The following is a 14,017-nucleotide window of genomic DNA, read 5'->3' as shown; positions in this document are numbered from 1 at the left end:
AGATCAGTAAAGGGCCTGCAGGATTATGCCTGCAGCTCGACATTTAACTACTGTGCTCAAGTCTATATTTTAAACGACCCCTTCCTTCCAGCATACATAAAATGGATATAAAAATAAGTGGAATAATTCCTATTTTAATTCCTATTCCTCCTCTTTTTTCAGCCTCATGTCTAAGATAACATGAAGAACAGTTTGTCAGCTTGACCCAAGGGTAATTAATACTAACCAGATAAAGACTTTCTGTTAAACTACAGAGAGGAAGCCTGGCAAAGGGAGGGAAATACCTACTCATTTATCAACTGCTTGATTACCTATAAGTAGACAGAATACCATTAACTCAACAGCACATAGCAAGGCAACAGGAATTACTAAAAATACACATGTGCACATACAATAACTGCTTTTTCCTAACCATTATCTGATACCTTGATATTAGTTTGGGTTTTCCCTTTGATAGCAAGGGATCAGAGTATTGACAAGAGGAGGGAAGTTTACAATATGGCTTTACAGGAAATTAAGTTTTTTTTACTGCCACGGTGCTTCCTTGTGCAGAAAAACCAGAACGTATATCAAGAGGTGATGAAAAGAGTAGGGGTGAACCGATACAGATTTTTTGGGTTGATACCAACAGCCAACCAGCCATATCAGCCAATACCGATCCAATTGCTGATATGCAGCCTGGAGAACAGCATCCGGCTGGTAAATCTGTGGAGGGAAAGGGCATAGGGGTGTAGATCAAGGCACCCACAGTGAGGGAGGGAGTGGGGCTGGGGCAGGGGCAGGCACTGCCTAGCCAGAGCAGGGTGGGGCACAGGATGGAGCCACAGGCGGCTCTTCCAGGGATACCAGGGGGTGGAGAGCAGCTCCCACCGCTGCACACACCCCCGGGTGAGGTATGGGGGGCATGTGACACCTGGATTTGTGCATGGGGTGAGGGCAGGCTGCCTGCTGGGGGCTGGGGCCAGGAGCTGTACCAGCCTCTTCCTGGAAGTGGGGCTGGGCCAGGGCTGCGCTCAGGGCAGGTGGTGGCAATGACACTGGGAAGGGGGGCTACGGGATGGGCTACAGCCATCCCAAAATCTGTGGTAGCCATCCCATAGTCCCCTCCCAGTGCTGCTGCTGCCCTCCGTGCCCTGAGTGCAGCCCCAGCCCAGCCACTCTGCCGGGAAGAAACTGGTGCAGCCCCAAGCCGATAGCACACAGCCCACCCTCATCTCGAGCACAAATCCAGAGGGCACATGCTTGCCATGACTCCACCGGGGGTGTGCGCAGCAGCAAGAGCCGCCCCTCCTCCCTGACCCCCTACACACCCAGACAAGCTGCCCACAGCTCCATCCTGCATCCTGCCACGGCTGGGCAGCACCTGCCCCTGCCCCTGCCCCAGCCCCCTCCCTCCCTCACCATGGGGGCCTCAATCTGCCCCCCCTCATGCCCCCACAGACTTACCAGCTGGACACTGGTCTCCAAACTACTGGGCTGCATTCCTGGCCACATGCATGCTGCAGCTGCGCACATGCAAGTGGCATTTATTGGTGCCATTATCAGCCACACCAGCCAAAAAAAGCCGATTGCTGATAAAAGGTAAATTTTCCTTTTTATCGTTGCCAATACTACATGGACCAATATATCTGTGCACCTCTAGAAAAGACCACACCATTCTTTTCACAAACATACCTGCACCCACACTGACATCCCTTCCCAAGTGATCTCTGAATTATCTTCTAAACAATAAACCCAACAGGCATATATATAAGCAAGTATCACAACTCCACTTACAGCCATTTATCAGTTAAAGTTTTGAACATCTACAATGATTTAAGAATGGTGAACTTTCACTAGAGGATAGATTATTGGAGCTTACACTTAAATAAAATGGTATCTGTCACTTGCTTCACTTACAGGCCCACTATACCAGTTCTGACTCAGCTTCCCAGGAAATGCATTAATGGCTTAACATTAAAATTTAGGAGAACCCAAACAAAAGAGTGAGGACAGAAAGTGTAAGTTATGGCAACTGAATTACTTTCCAGACTTCCCTATGCATTTGACCTTTGGTATTCTTCCCCAGAGCAATACATACCCAACAAGAATGGCACGTGAGCTCTACTCTGCAAATATTCCTAATATTGATGAGGGACCAAACTGTGTCACCAACTGGTAATTTAGCCTCTATCATTTGGTTATAAAACACAGGCTGACTGAAAACACAGAGGTACGTAGCTTGTGGAAAGATGAGGGAAGAGAAAGGAAACATTAGAAGCACTGTGAAATAGGGTCACATCTTAGTTCTACTAATTAAAAATTTACTGGGGAAAAAAATTACTTTAATTTACTGGCTGAAAAAAAGCCAACAAAAAGCCACACCTAGTTTTCCTATCTCATCTTAGACAACAGCCTACCATTTACCTTGGGCTGGTTACATCACGGGGATTATGGAACCACTCTTGTATTTTAGCACTAGATGCAACTCCCACTTTCACCAGGTATGAATAGGATTCCACACGAAAAGCCCAGAAGTGCTTCCCTTTTGTGATTCCTGTGTCTCCGATGATGTAGTCAAGAGTCACGTAACACCCCACTTGGATACGTTCAGCTCCTAGCAGCAGAGGAAATCCAGCCCGACTTTCCACAGAGTTTCTCCTTGCATTCAGCACAAGACGTTCTTGGTTGTAGCCACACTTGTCATCAAAGAGAAAACTATAGACTAAAAAACCCACCCAAAAACCAAACATTTATATTAGCACAATAGTTGACCATATTTCTGATACTTAACCTATTCCTTGTGCCAGCACGTCTTGGAATTTTTTTTTTTTTTAAACGCAAACTACTGGATTACAATTCAAGAAACAGTAGATTGCTTACTATCGGACGTTTACAATTATTTGCAACTTTAATTATTTCATTAACATAATACTTTCAACAAATGTACACACATAGGATGATAACAAAATTAAGTACGGATTGAAAATGGCTGCATTAGAAATAAATTGTAGGTGCTGTGTATTGATACAATTGTTTATGGACAAGGCAAAAAGCATACTATACCTGGAGCTGGAGGTGTGTGCAAGATAACTTCCCTACTCCACGGGCTACAGATAGACCCTTTATAGCCTCGGACTCTAAAGGCATAGCTGCTGTTGTTATCAAGGTCAGAGATTACTTTACTTCTGTTGCAGACTTCAGTCTCCTGCCACATTGCATTCTCCTCTTCTCTATTAAGCTTACGATATTCAAGGATATAGGTATCAGCTAACTCTGCCTTCCCTGGCTGCTCCCAACTGATCAAAGCTTTATTATACATTCTGCTCTGCTCCTCATTGATCTCTGGTACATCTAGACCTGGAATAGAAGTTTTATATATTGGTCAAAGGCTACATGACATATGATTTACAATGAATGCAATGAAGAGTTTTCTGGGGTGGGCATTGCAAATCCATGTTTTACTAATGTTCCTCCTGTTTTCTGTACTTATTGTTTAAGTTCAGTACTTCTTATATAAACATTTGAAAAGTCAAGTATCTACAGTACATTTTAAAAACCACAATATGCCCCTTACCTGTCACTTGAGGGATCAAAACCTTCTAGTTAGACCAAATATGACCAAAATCCTATCAAACACTTCCAAACAATAAAAAACAGTCCTAATACTAACTTATTAGCAAACAGCTATTTAAGCAAGCTTTTATGGTGTTTTACTTCTAAAAGCAAATGTCTGTTGTGGTTATTCAAAATAATTTTCAGTGCCAGTTTACCTTAGGTTTCTACTGCATATTTACCAAAACTTAAGCCTGCAATATTAACATGTATACTATATTTAGTGGTCTTCCCCCTCCACTCCCTTATTGGACAGTATCATATTATGATCACAACTCTCTTCCATCATTGTATTTTTTCAGAAGCAGTACTAAATGTACTTGCTCTCATTATAAACTGCAAAAGTAAGACTGAAATTTTAGAGTGCTTTGTTAGAGAGAACAGCAGAGCTGTCTCTCACCACAAAGAGCTTTTCTATCACTTCTTGCAGGGAAATAGCTTTGCGAGGGTCAGAGAGAAGCAAAGAAGAGACAATGAATTCTCCAAGGCTGTGGACTATGAACCTTTCCTAATACATAGGCTCCTTCCAGCGTTAGCATTAATCACTGATCCCCAGATCAAGAAAGAGTAAGCGAGACTGCCATTACTTCTGCAACTTACCACTGGAATAAAAAGACAAGTCTCCAAGAGTCTCCTCTTGCTTGGTTGTATCAAGCACAAAGTCTTCAAAAGAAGCTTGAGCTGCTGGTCTGAAACTCTTCAGAGATTCAGTAGCTTTCTGTATTCTAAAAAACGACAGAGATAAATAAATACTAATGTTTATTTAATACCACAGTATAGTAACAAAAACCAGATGAAAATTCTGGCCCAAAATGTCATCCATCTTGCAACATGATAAATCCAAAATAGCCCAATAAATCTGACAAGTGGAGGTGTCTGTAGATAAGCATCCATAAAAACAGTTTAGGAAACAAAACATATGTGAATAATTAGTAATAGCATAATCTAATCTAGCCCCAACAACTTTGCAATAGTCCCTTACTATGGCACAATACCTTTTGACTTAACCATTTTCTGATGGATGAATTTCCCACCATTTATATCAAGAGAAAGGTTCACCTCTGTGTGTTTTCTACATTATAATTCAACATAAAAGTTATCCGCACCATAAATCTGGGTTCATTAACCTCTGCAAAATAAGCATCAGTTACATCCAGTATTTTGTCAAACAACATCCTAGCAATATTTAAAAACACATGCCATGACAACTATTTTAAAGTGCATCTAAAATTTAAGTGCATTTTAAAATGTAAATACCTGACATGAAGCTGTTTTGCTGTTTGAACAAAGCAAGATTGGTCTGTTTCTTTAAGCACTTCTTGAGCATATCCTACAAGGCCATTGTTTTCCAGAAGTCCCTGATATTCCTCTATTTGAGTCTGCAGTTTCTCCAGTCTTAAATTCTTAGAAGCATCAATTGCCCTGAGAGCAGATGATCTCCTCTCTTGCAAAACATCAAACAACTTGTCAAAATTATGAGATGCTTCTTCTTTAGCTCTCTCCCCATTGCACTATTATAAGAAATAAAGTACATTAAAAATCCCCAAGATTTACTCATTCTACAGCACCGTGGAATCTTATGGGAAGTCGTTTCAAAATAGCAGTTAAAAATTCTAACAATGCAGTTATTTTTGATGGGCAACTAGACCATTTTTTATCACTTAATTAAAAGAGTAAGGAGTTTTGTGCACAAGTTCATAAGTAGTCATTAGCCTTTCAAAATGGTAACATAGTCAAAAAATAAAACAAGAAAATACTTCTCTAATCATCCCAGAAATATACAGAGCATAACTCTCCCTATATCATTCCCACTAGGCATTTTAATTTATGTGATAAAAGCTCAACAGCTCAACTTGGTAGTCTTTTCCAGCACTGAGATGTTTCAAGTAAGAAGTTTCCTACTGTGGTAATTAACATTTGTGTCAGGCTTATTATTCAAAAGAAGAATTATTTCCACTATGGGGCAGAAAAATATGGATTTAAGAATTTCCACATGTCCTCTGTTCTTTAAGTTTATACCGTTTCCCCAACAAAGATACTAGCTTTAATTTCGCAAGTAGGAAATTCCTTTATTTCCTTAGATTTATGGCTTTCATTCTTGCCATACTATCACTGTATAATCAAATGGAGACTAGAGACTACATAATCAAAGAGCAACTGACATTCCTACAACCTGAGGCAGCCTTTCTTTCTCATTCATTCTGTTTTGCTTCTGGTCTTATATGTGAATTTTTCTTCTTAGCAGTACTGTACATGTTTTTCCTATTTAATCTTAAATATGACCTTTTTCAAATCAGGTTCCTGATATGCAGGGGACAATCACTAGAGGCGCAAGTAGATGTGACAACTTTCACCTGACCTAGCCCCTGAAAGTGCTCTGTTTGGTTATGGCTGTAGAAGTGAATGGTGCAGAGTGCTTTAAAAGGGTCCAATCCCATGAAAATCTGAACCCTCATTGCACAAGGGTTCAGATGAAGACACTCCAAAATGAAGCGCCCTCAGTAATTTTTGTCTGGGCTGCTTCCCACCCGGGGACTGTTTTCAAAATGAGAGGGGGGAAAGTGAGAGGAGGGAGTTCAGTCTCGGGTTTTTTCAGCCAACTCAGGAGGGAGTACTGAAGCCATCTGAGGTGGAGAAGCTCCAATCCACCTGCCCCATCCTCCAGCGCCACCTGGGGAACCCCTAGGACAGGGCTGGCAGGGAAGAGGGGCATGGCTCTGGGGAGAGCAGCTGCAGGCTCACAACAGCTCTAAACAACAGCTGGATTCCCTAACACCCAGCACTCAATAGCACACTTCTGTTGGGTCCAGAGGATCATTGAAACTCAGAGCATTTCCTGCAAAGTGCCATGAGTTATAACAGGGAGCTGCACTTCTGTCTGTGTCTTAGATTTTTTCCACTTTAAATACGTTATAGTAGCATTTAAAGCTTCTGATCTGGACTGGGTCCTTATTGTACACTGAAGACATCCCCTGCCCTGAAGAAGTCCAAAAGGACATTATCAGACACCTGACTGGTACCAGAGCTGACCTTAGGGGAAATGGTGTCCTAGGCAAACTTGAATTTTGGCGCCATCCTCCACCCTAACCCAGTGCCCCCCACTGCCCCTTTCCCCAAGTCACCAGCACTGATACCCTGCCACACAGTGGCTCCATCCAACGGGCCAAGGAGCTGGGCAGCATGTGTGTATGACACCTCCCTGATCGCAGCACCCTGGGCTGTCTCCCATGTTGCCCACCACTAAAGTCAGCTCTGACAGGTACCTGTGTCAAAGGAGGTTTAACTCAAATCATCCTCAAATACAATGCACAAAATAAAAAGTTCTGATAGATCCCCTCCTCCCAAAAAGTCACAGAATTCAGTTTCAGCACATTTCCATAAAGTAAACAAGAGAAAATCATGACTGTACTCCAATATTAACAGCCCCCATTACGATACCTAGCAAAAAACCCACTTATCAAATTATCCTTACCTGTGTTTCTTTCATCAAGAGACTCAGTTCAGAAATCTGACCTTTTACCTGGCTCTCCTTACTAATAAGGTAATCAATATCCTTTGAAAGCTTCTCCTATTGAAATATAATAAAAAATTATCAGAAACAGAATTCTATCTTCATTGTCTTATATAGTTTACATGCGGCCACTGTCAGACATCTAGAGTTCACTTTACATATCTGCAGGCACTAAATAGCTCTAGATTACAAAAAGCAGCAGGTTACAGGAACATGCACAGTAGGCCTGTGCAAAGTGGCAACTATTTGCTTCGGATTTGGCCGATTCAGAGGGACAGTGATTCAATTCAGTGATTCATAGATTTCATAGACATTAGGGCTGGAAGGGACCTCAGAAGATCATGGAGTCCAGCCCCCCGCCCAAAGGGCAGGAAGTCAGCTGGGGTCATAGGATCCCAGCAAGATAAGCATCCAGTTTGCTCTTGAAGGTGTTCAATGTAGGTGCTTGAACCACCTCCGGTGGCAGGCTGTTCCAGACCTTGGGGGCTCGGACAGTAAAGAAATTCTTCCTTATGTCCAGCCTGAAACGGTCTTATAGTACTTTATGACCGTTCGACCTAGTCTTCATCCCTTGGGGCACTCTGGTGAACAAACGTTCCCCCAGATACTGGTGGTCACCCCTGATAAATTTATAGGTGGCCATCAGATCACCCCTGAGCCTGCACTTTTCCAGGCTAAAGTGCCCCAGGGCTCTCAGCCTGTCATCGTAGGGTCTGCTTCCCTGACCTCTGATCATGCGCGTGGCTCTTCTCTGGACTCTCTCAAGCTTCTCCACATTCTTTTTGAATTGTGGAGCCCAAAACTGGACACAGTACTCCAGCTGCGGCCTCACCAAAGCCGAGTACAAGGGGAGAATGACGTCCCGGGATTTGCTTGAGAAGCATCTATCGATGCAAGCCAGCGTTTTGGTCGCTTTACTAGCCGCAGCATCGCACTGCAGGCTCATGTTCATCTTGTGGTCAATGATGACCCCCAAGTCTCTTTCTTCCATAGTGCTAGCCAGTGTAGCACTGCCGAGCCTATAAGGATGCTGCAGGTTTTTCTTCCCCAGGTGGAGAACCTTGCATTTATCAGCGTTGAACACCATCAGATTCTCGTCCGCCCACTTGCTGAGCCTGTCCAGGTCAGCCTGGATCACCCACCTGTCTTCTGGTGTGGATGCTTTGCCCCAAAGTTTGGTGTCATCGGCGAACTTGGCCAGTCCACTTCCGACTCCAGTGTCCACATCATTAATGAAGATGTTGAACAGTATGGGTCCAAGGACAGAGCCTTGGGGGACCCCACTGGTCACAGGACACCACGATGAGTGACTTTCATCAATTACTACCCTCTGGGTCTGACCCTGGAGCCAATTTTCCAGCCAGTGGATCATGGAGGACCCAAGGCGACAATTGGCCAGTTTCTCCAAGAGGTGATCATGGGACACCAGATCGAAGGCTTTTTTGAAGTCAAGATATATGACATCAATCTCTTCTCCCTTGTCCAGGTGATAGGTCACCTGGTCGTAGAAGGAAATGAGATTGGTCAAGCAAGACCTACCCGCAACAAACCCGTGGCTGGCTATCCCTTAAGATGTTGGCGTCGGCCAGTCCATTAAGGATGGCCTCTTTAATAAACTTTTCTAAGATCTTCCCCGGGATAGAAGTCAGGCTGATGGGCCTATAGTTAGCCGGATCCACTTTCCTCCCTTTCTTGAAGATAGGCACCACACTGGCCTTCTTCCAGTCTTCGGGCACTACACCAGAGCGCCAAGAGTTTTCAAAAATCCGTGCTAGAGGCTGGGCTATGATGCTCGCCAGCTCCTTGAGTACCCTGGGATGAAGATTGTCAGGGCCGGCTGACTTGAAGGTATCCAGCTTCTCAAGATGTTCCTTCAGAAAATCAGCATTTATGGAGGGCAGGGGATCACCCTCACCCGGACTTCCTGGCCCTGTAGCGGGCATGGGCGTCCCATGGGGCTGATGAAAGACTGACGCAAAGTTCCTATTTAATAGGTTGGCTTTTTCCTGGGTGTCAGTTGTCAGTTGCCCCATCTGGTTCAGCAGGGGTCCAATGTTGCCCCTGCTTTTCCTCCGGCTCCCCACATATCTGAAAAAGGACTTTTTATTGTCCTTGATGCTCAAAGCTAGTTGGAGTTCAGTTGAAGCCTTGGCTTTCCTGGTATGCTCCCTGCAGGACCGGACCAGTGCAGAATAATCCTCCTTGGAGGTGGCTCCCATCCTCCATCCTTTGTAGGCCTTTCTTTTTAGCCTCAGAAGGTCTGCTAGGTCCCTGGAGAGCCAGGAGGGCTGCTGTGCCCTCTTGCTGCCTTTCCTCCGAGATGGAATAGACTTAGCTTGTGCATTGAGGATCGCTCCCTTGAGGAGCAACCACTCTTCTTGAACTCCCCTCTCCCTGGGGTCATGGTCCCTTAGGGCCTCACTGACAAGCCTCCTGAGCTTGTCAAACTTGGCTTTCCTGAAGTCAAGGACTTCTGTGTTGCTGACTGACTTGCCAGCTTTTCGGTGGATGGTGAAGGTGATCAGCTCATGGTCGCTGTCACTTAGCTTCCCATCGATCACTAGGTCGCCGACTAGGTCATCCCCAGTAGCCAGTAGCAGGTCGAGCAGTGCTTTGCCTCTCGTTGGCCCATAGACTTCTTGAGTCAGGTAGAGGTCATCCACGCACGAGAGGAAGCTTTGCTACCACTCGGATTTTGCGGAGCGATCATCCCACGAGATGTCCAGGTAATTGAAGTCACCCATGACAACCATGGTCCTGGAGCATGCTGCCTCAGCCAGTTCCCGGGCAAACTCCTGGTCAAGCTCAGGACTTTGGGTGGGAGGTCTGTAGTAGACTCCCACCATTGTGTCCCCTGTGCCATATTCCCCACGGATTTTAACCCAGAGGATCTCCAGTCGTCCACCCTGGCCGCCAATATTGGCTTGCAGGGATGTGTAGCTTTCCTTAACATAGAGAGCTACGCCCCCGCCCCTTTTCTGTACACGATCCCTCCTGTACAGGGTATAGCTATCTATACCCGTGGTCCAGTCATGGGTGGAGTCCCACCAGGTCTCCGTTATCCCTATGACATCGTAATTATTTGCATTGAGCAGGAGTATGAGCTCCTCCTGCTTATTCCCCAAGCTCCTGGCATTTGTGTACAGGCAGGCAAGTGTCCCCTGGGGGGCTCCTTCCTTGCCCACAGATTTTACCAGGGCTGGGGCGGGCTACCTTAAGTGCCTTGACCCGCTGGCTTTGCAAGGATTGCTCAGCGGGCCAGCAGTGACGGTAGTCCCCCCGTCCCCCAGCGGGCTTAGTTTAAAGCCCGGTGGAGCAGGTCAGCCAGTCTGGCTGAGAAGAGCCTCCTCCCTAGGGGAGAGAGGTGGAGGCCATCTCTTCGCAGCAGCTCGCTGCCTCTCTCACCAAAGAGCGGGCTGTGGTCATGGAAGCCAAAGCCTTCCCGATGACACCAGCGCTGCAGTCTTTGGTTGACTACGTGGATCTTCCTCTCCCTCCTCAGCCCATAGCCTGAGACTGGGAGGATCGACAAGAACACCACCTGTGCCCCCAGACCCTTTAGCCCCGCTCCCAAATCCCTGTAGTGCCTCATGACCTGGCTGGGAGCGCTCCGAGCCGTGTCATTGGTGCCCACATGAATAAGAAGCATGGGATAGTGGTCTGTGGGTTGGAGGAGCTTTGGGATCCTCTCTGCAATGTCCCAGACGCGGGCCCCGGGGAAGCAGCAGACTTCCCGGGCTAAGGGGTCGGGGCGGCAGATTGCCCCTTCAGTCCCCCTCAGGAGGGAGTCTCCCACAACAAACACCTTACGTTTTGTCTTGGGGAGAGCAGGGGCGGGAACTGCAGTTGGGCCCATGTTGCCTGTGGGATTCGGCAACTCAGCAGGCTCTGCTGGAGCAGCAACATACCTGTTGCTCAGCTCTGGCGGGGCAGGGGCCTTGGTGCGGCGGGCCTTAGGGCCCTTGACCACCTTGGTCCATGCCCCTGGCTGGACAGAGCGGGAGGTCCCGGAGTCCTCCTTTGGCCTGGAGGGAGACTGTGGTCTACCCTCTGCCTCCCGGAGGGATTCAAATCGCTGTACCGATTCAATTCAGCTGATTTGGATCTGAAGGTTTGGCGCCGATTCAGAGATTCAGCCATAAACTAAACAGGCAGCAGCCTTCACCACGCTGGACACAGATGCCTCCAGCTGGTAAGTCTGTTGTGGTGGACAGAGCGGGGAGGGAAGGGGGGGCAGATCAATGCCCCCACAACGAGGAAGGGATTGGGGCTGGGACAAGCTTACCATCTGGGGCAGGGGGCGCAGGGTTCGGGGAGGGGGCCTCTTGCCACTGCGCGCCACTGGCCCAGGAGGGCAGGGGAGTGGGCATGGGCCTCCAGATCTGCACGGGGCATGCTTTGTGCTGTATCTTTGCACGGACATCAGTTTTCTTTAAGGTGGGAGAGTGTGGGCAGGCCAGAGCTTCCTACGCTCTTCAGACAACCTGGGCAGGTGTGCTGGAGGTGTCAGGGCCCGATCGTGCATGCACCAAGAATTCACATTTTCTGGGCACGCACAATTTGGGTTCTTGAATCCCCAGAAGCACCTGTCCAGGTTCTCTCATTTGCAGAAGTGCATCCCAAATTGGTTTCTCCAGGCATGCACCTCACCTAAAGGGGGGAACCCCAGGTTTCTCCATTTGCAGAGCTGCATGCCCAGGGAATCCAACTCAGGGCACATCACTGAAAATGAGGAAACCCAGGGTTTCCTAAGATTTGGTCCCCCAGGATTCAGCTCAGATACTCCTGCGAATGGCAGACAACAAGTGACATGCATTTCACCCAATGAAGTGGATCAGACAGCAAGGCCAGATCTAGCCATTGGCAGAGGGAGAAAATATTATTTGAGGGGGTGAGTACATGTACATGCACACCTCCCAGCAGGTAAGTCTGTGAAAGGAAAGGAGTGGGGGGAGATGGAAGGGGCATTGGGGTGGGGGGGAGGGAACAGATCAAGGCCCCCACGGTGAGGGAGGGAGTGGGGCAGGGGCTGGGGTGAATGGGGCCCAGAGGCAAGTTGTGGGATGATCAAAGCCTGGGCAGCTCATCCAGGGGTACAGAGGGGGCTCCCACTACTGTGCACACCCCGGGGGAGGCAGGGGAGATGCATGTCCCCCAGATTTGTGCACAGGGTGGAGATGGGCTGCCCGCTGCAGGCTGAGGGCTCTCTGCCCTGCTGCCACTGCCTCAGGAGCCGTGCAACACCATGTGCCTGCCACCGCCAGGCGGGGAGGGAACACAGCGCAGTCCGGCAGTGGCAGGCAGATGGTGTCACGTGGCTCCCAAGGCAGGAGCACGGAGCAGGGGCATGGGACAACCAATGGTCAGTTTTGAACTGGTGAGGGAGCACTTGAAGACATTCAGCCACTCTACGTCATCAGGACCAGATGGACTACATCCATAAGTGCTGAGGGAATCAGCTGGAGTCTTTGTGGGACCATTGGCGAAGATATTTGAAGATTCATGGTACTGGAAGAGGTCCTAGAAGACTGAAAAAGGGCCAAGTACTGGTCTAGAAACTACTATAAAACAAACTGGTTGGATAATTGTATTCAAACAGTAGTCGTGGACTGACTTGATGTCCTACTAGATAGAGGCATGAGGGAAGATGGTCCCACAAAGTAAGGTCTGGGTCCAGTACTATTCAATGTCTTTAATACTAACTTGGGAAAATGGAATTTAAGTTATACTTAAGTAAATTTCCAAGGACATCAAGGTGGGTCAGGTAACAAACAGTTGGTGGACAGTATTAGGACTTAAAAACTATTTGAAACAAAAAGCAAATGAAATGCAATGCAATAATGACAAGTACTGTATTCAGGGCAGAAAAATTAAATGCACAAGTATAAAATAGGGAATGACTTGCCAGGCTGTGTGTACTGTACAAAAATGCCAGGGACCAAACTGAACAAGTCAGTGTAACATTACCTTAAAAAAAGAAAAAAGAAGGAAAAAAAAGCTAATTGCATATTTGGATTAATTAAACAGGAGTGCTGCATACAAATAATTAGAGAACTAAAAAACATAAGGAAAGACTGGAAGAATTCGGATTATTTGGTCTAGAAAAGAGAAGAAATGCGGGGAGAAGATATAAGTTTTTGGATACAAAAAGGGTTGTTATAAAGATGATGATCTGGTGATCAACCGATCCGCATCCAAAGAATGGGCTGAAATTGCAACAAAGGTGATTTTGGTAACTATTAGGACAAACTTTCCAACTTGGAGAGTGATTAAGTACTGGAACAGATAGCTTTGAGGGGGTGTACAACTTCCATCATCAGAATACAGATGAGACAAATATTTGTCTGACAAGTTTTAGACAGGGATGATCCTGCCTTAAGCAGAGGGATAAGGAGGGGAAGGGACTGGAGTTGGCCGTCTAATCCATTTCTCTATGATTCTAAGATGAATTCATTCTATGAAATTTTAAAATCTGTCAGAACACATGGTGTATAATTTTAGGTAAACATGAGTGAATCAGTTACAGGATGTGCCACTTTGCCACAGCCTTTTGACCAAGATGTTTATAAAAATATCTTCCAATTATATTGTCTCATTTTCTACAAGTGAGACCATTCCAAGAACGCAATACCTTACAACCAGTGGTTCTCAATCTTTTTCAGCTCAAGACAACCTCATGTTAAACTCAAATCACTCCTGGGAAAATGCCAGCTCTTAGCTGTCTTGACTACAAAAAAGTAATAGAGCAATTTTTCTGTTGCAAAGAAGTCAGAAAGACCACAACAGGTCAGAAAGTTTTTGGCACTATGGATTCCTATTTGAAAACTCTAGGTTTATCTTATGACTCACATGCAGGTGTTTACATAAACTAACAATGCTAATATTGTGAAGTACCCCCATCAAAAGATCTGG

General features: G+C 46.4%; 1 protein-coding gene across 2 annotated transcripts in view; it reads right to left on the bottom strand.

The window, feature by feature from the left end:
• Positions 1-14,017, bottom strand: part of TRIM36 (tripartite motif containing 36) — a 55,753-nt gene that overhangs the window by 3,774 nt on the left and 37,962 nt on the right. For both annotated transcript variants that reach the window (XM_006266874.4, XM_059724926.1), the window contains exons 5-9: positions 7,067-7,162; positions 4,852-5,105; positions 4,195-4,319; positions 3,046-3,339; positions 2,407-2,704 (exon numbers count right to left, since the gene is read on the bottom strand). In XM_006266874.4, the coding sequence (XP_006266936.2) occupies positions 2,407-2,704; positions 3,046-3,339; positions 4,195-4,319; positions 4,852-5,105; positions 7,067-7,162 (1,067 nt within the window). The remainder of the gene's footprint in view (positions 1-2,406; positions 2,705-3,045; positions 3,340-4,194; positions 4,320-4,851; positions 5,106-7,066; positions 7,163-14,017) is intronic.

The sequence above is a fragment of the Alligator mississippiensis genome, chromosome 3 (assembly GCF_030867095.1).
Source record: "Alligator mississippiensis isolate rAllMis1 chromosome 3, rAllMis1, whole genome shotgun sequence".
NCBI lineage: Eukaryota > Metazoa > Chordata > Crocodylia > Alligatoridae > Alligator > Alligator mississippiensis.
This window is presented reverse-complemented; position numbering and strand designations above follow the sequence as displayed.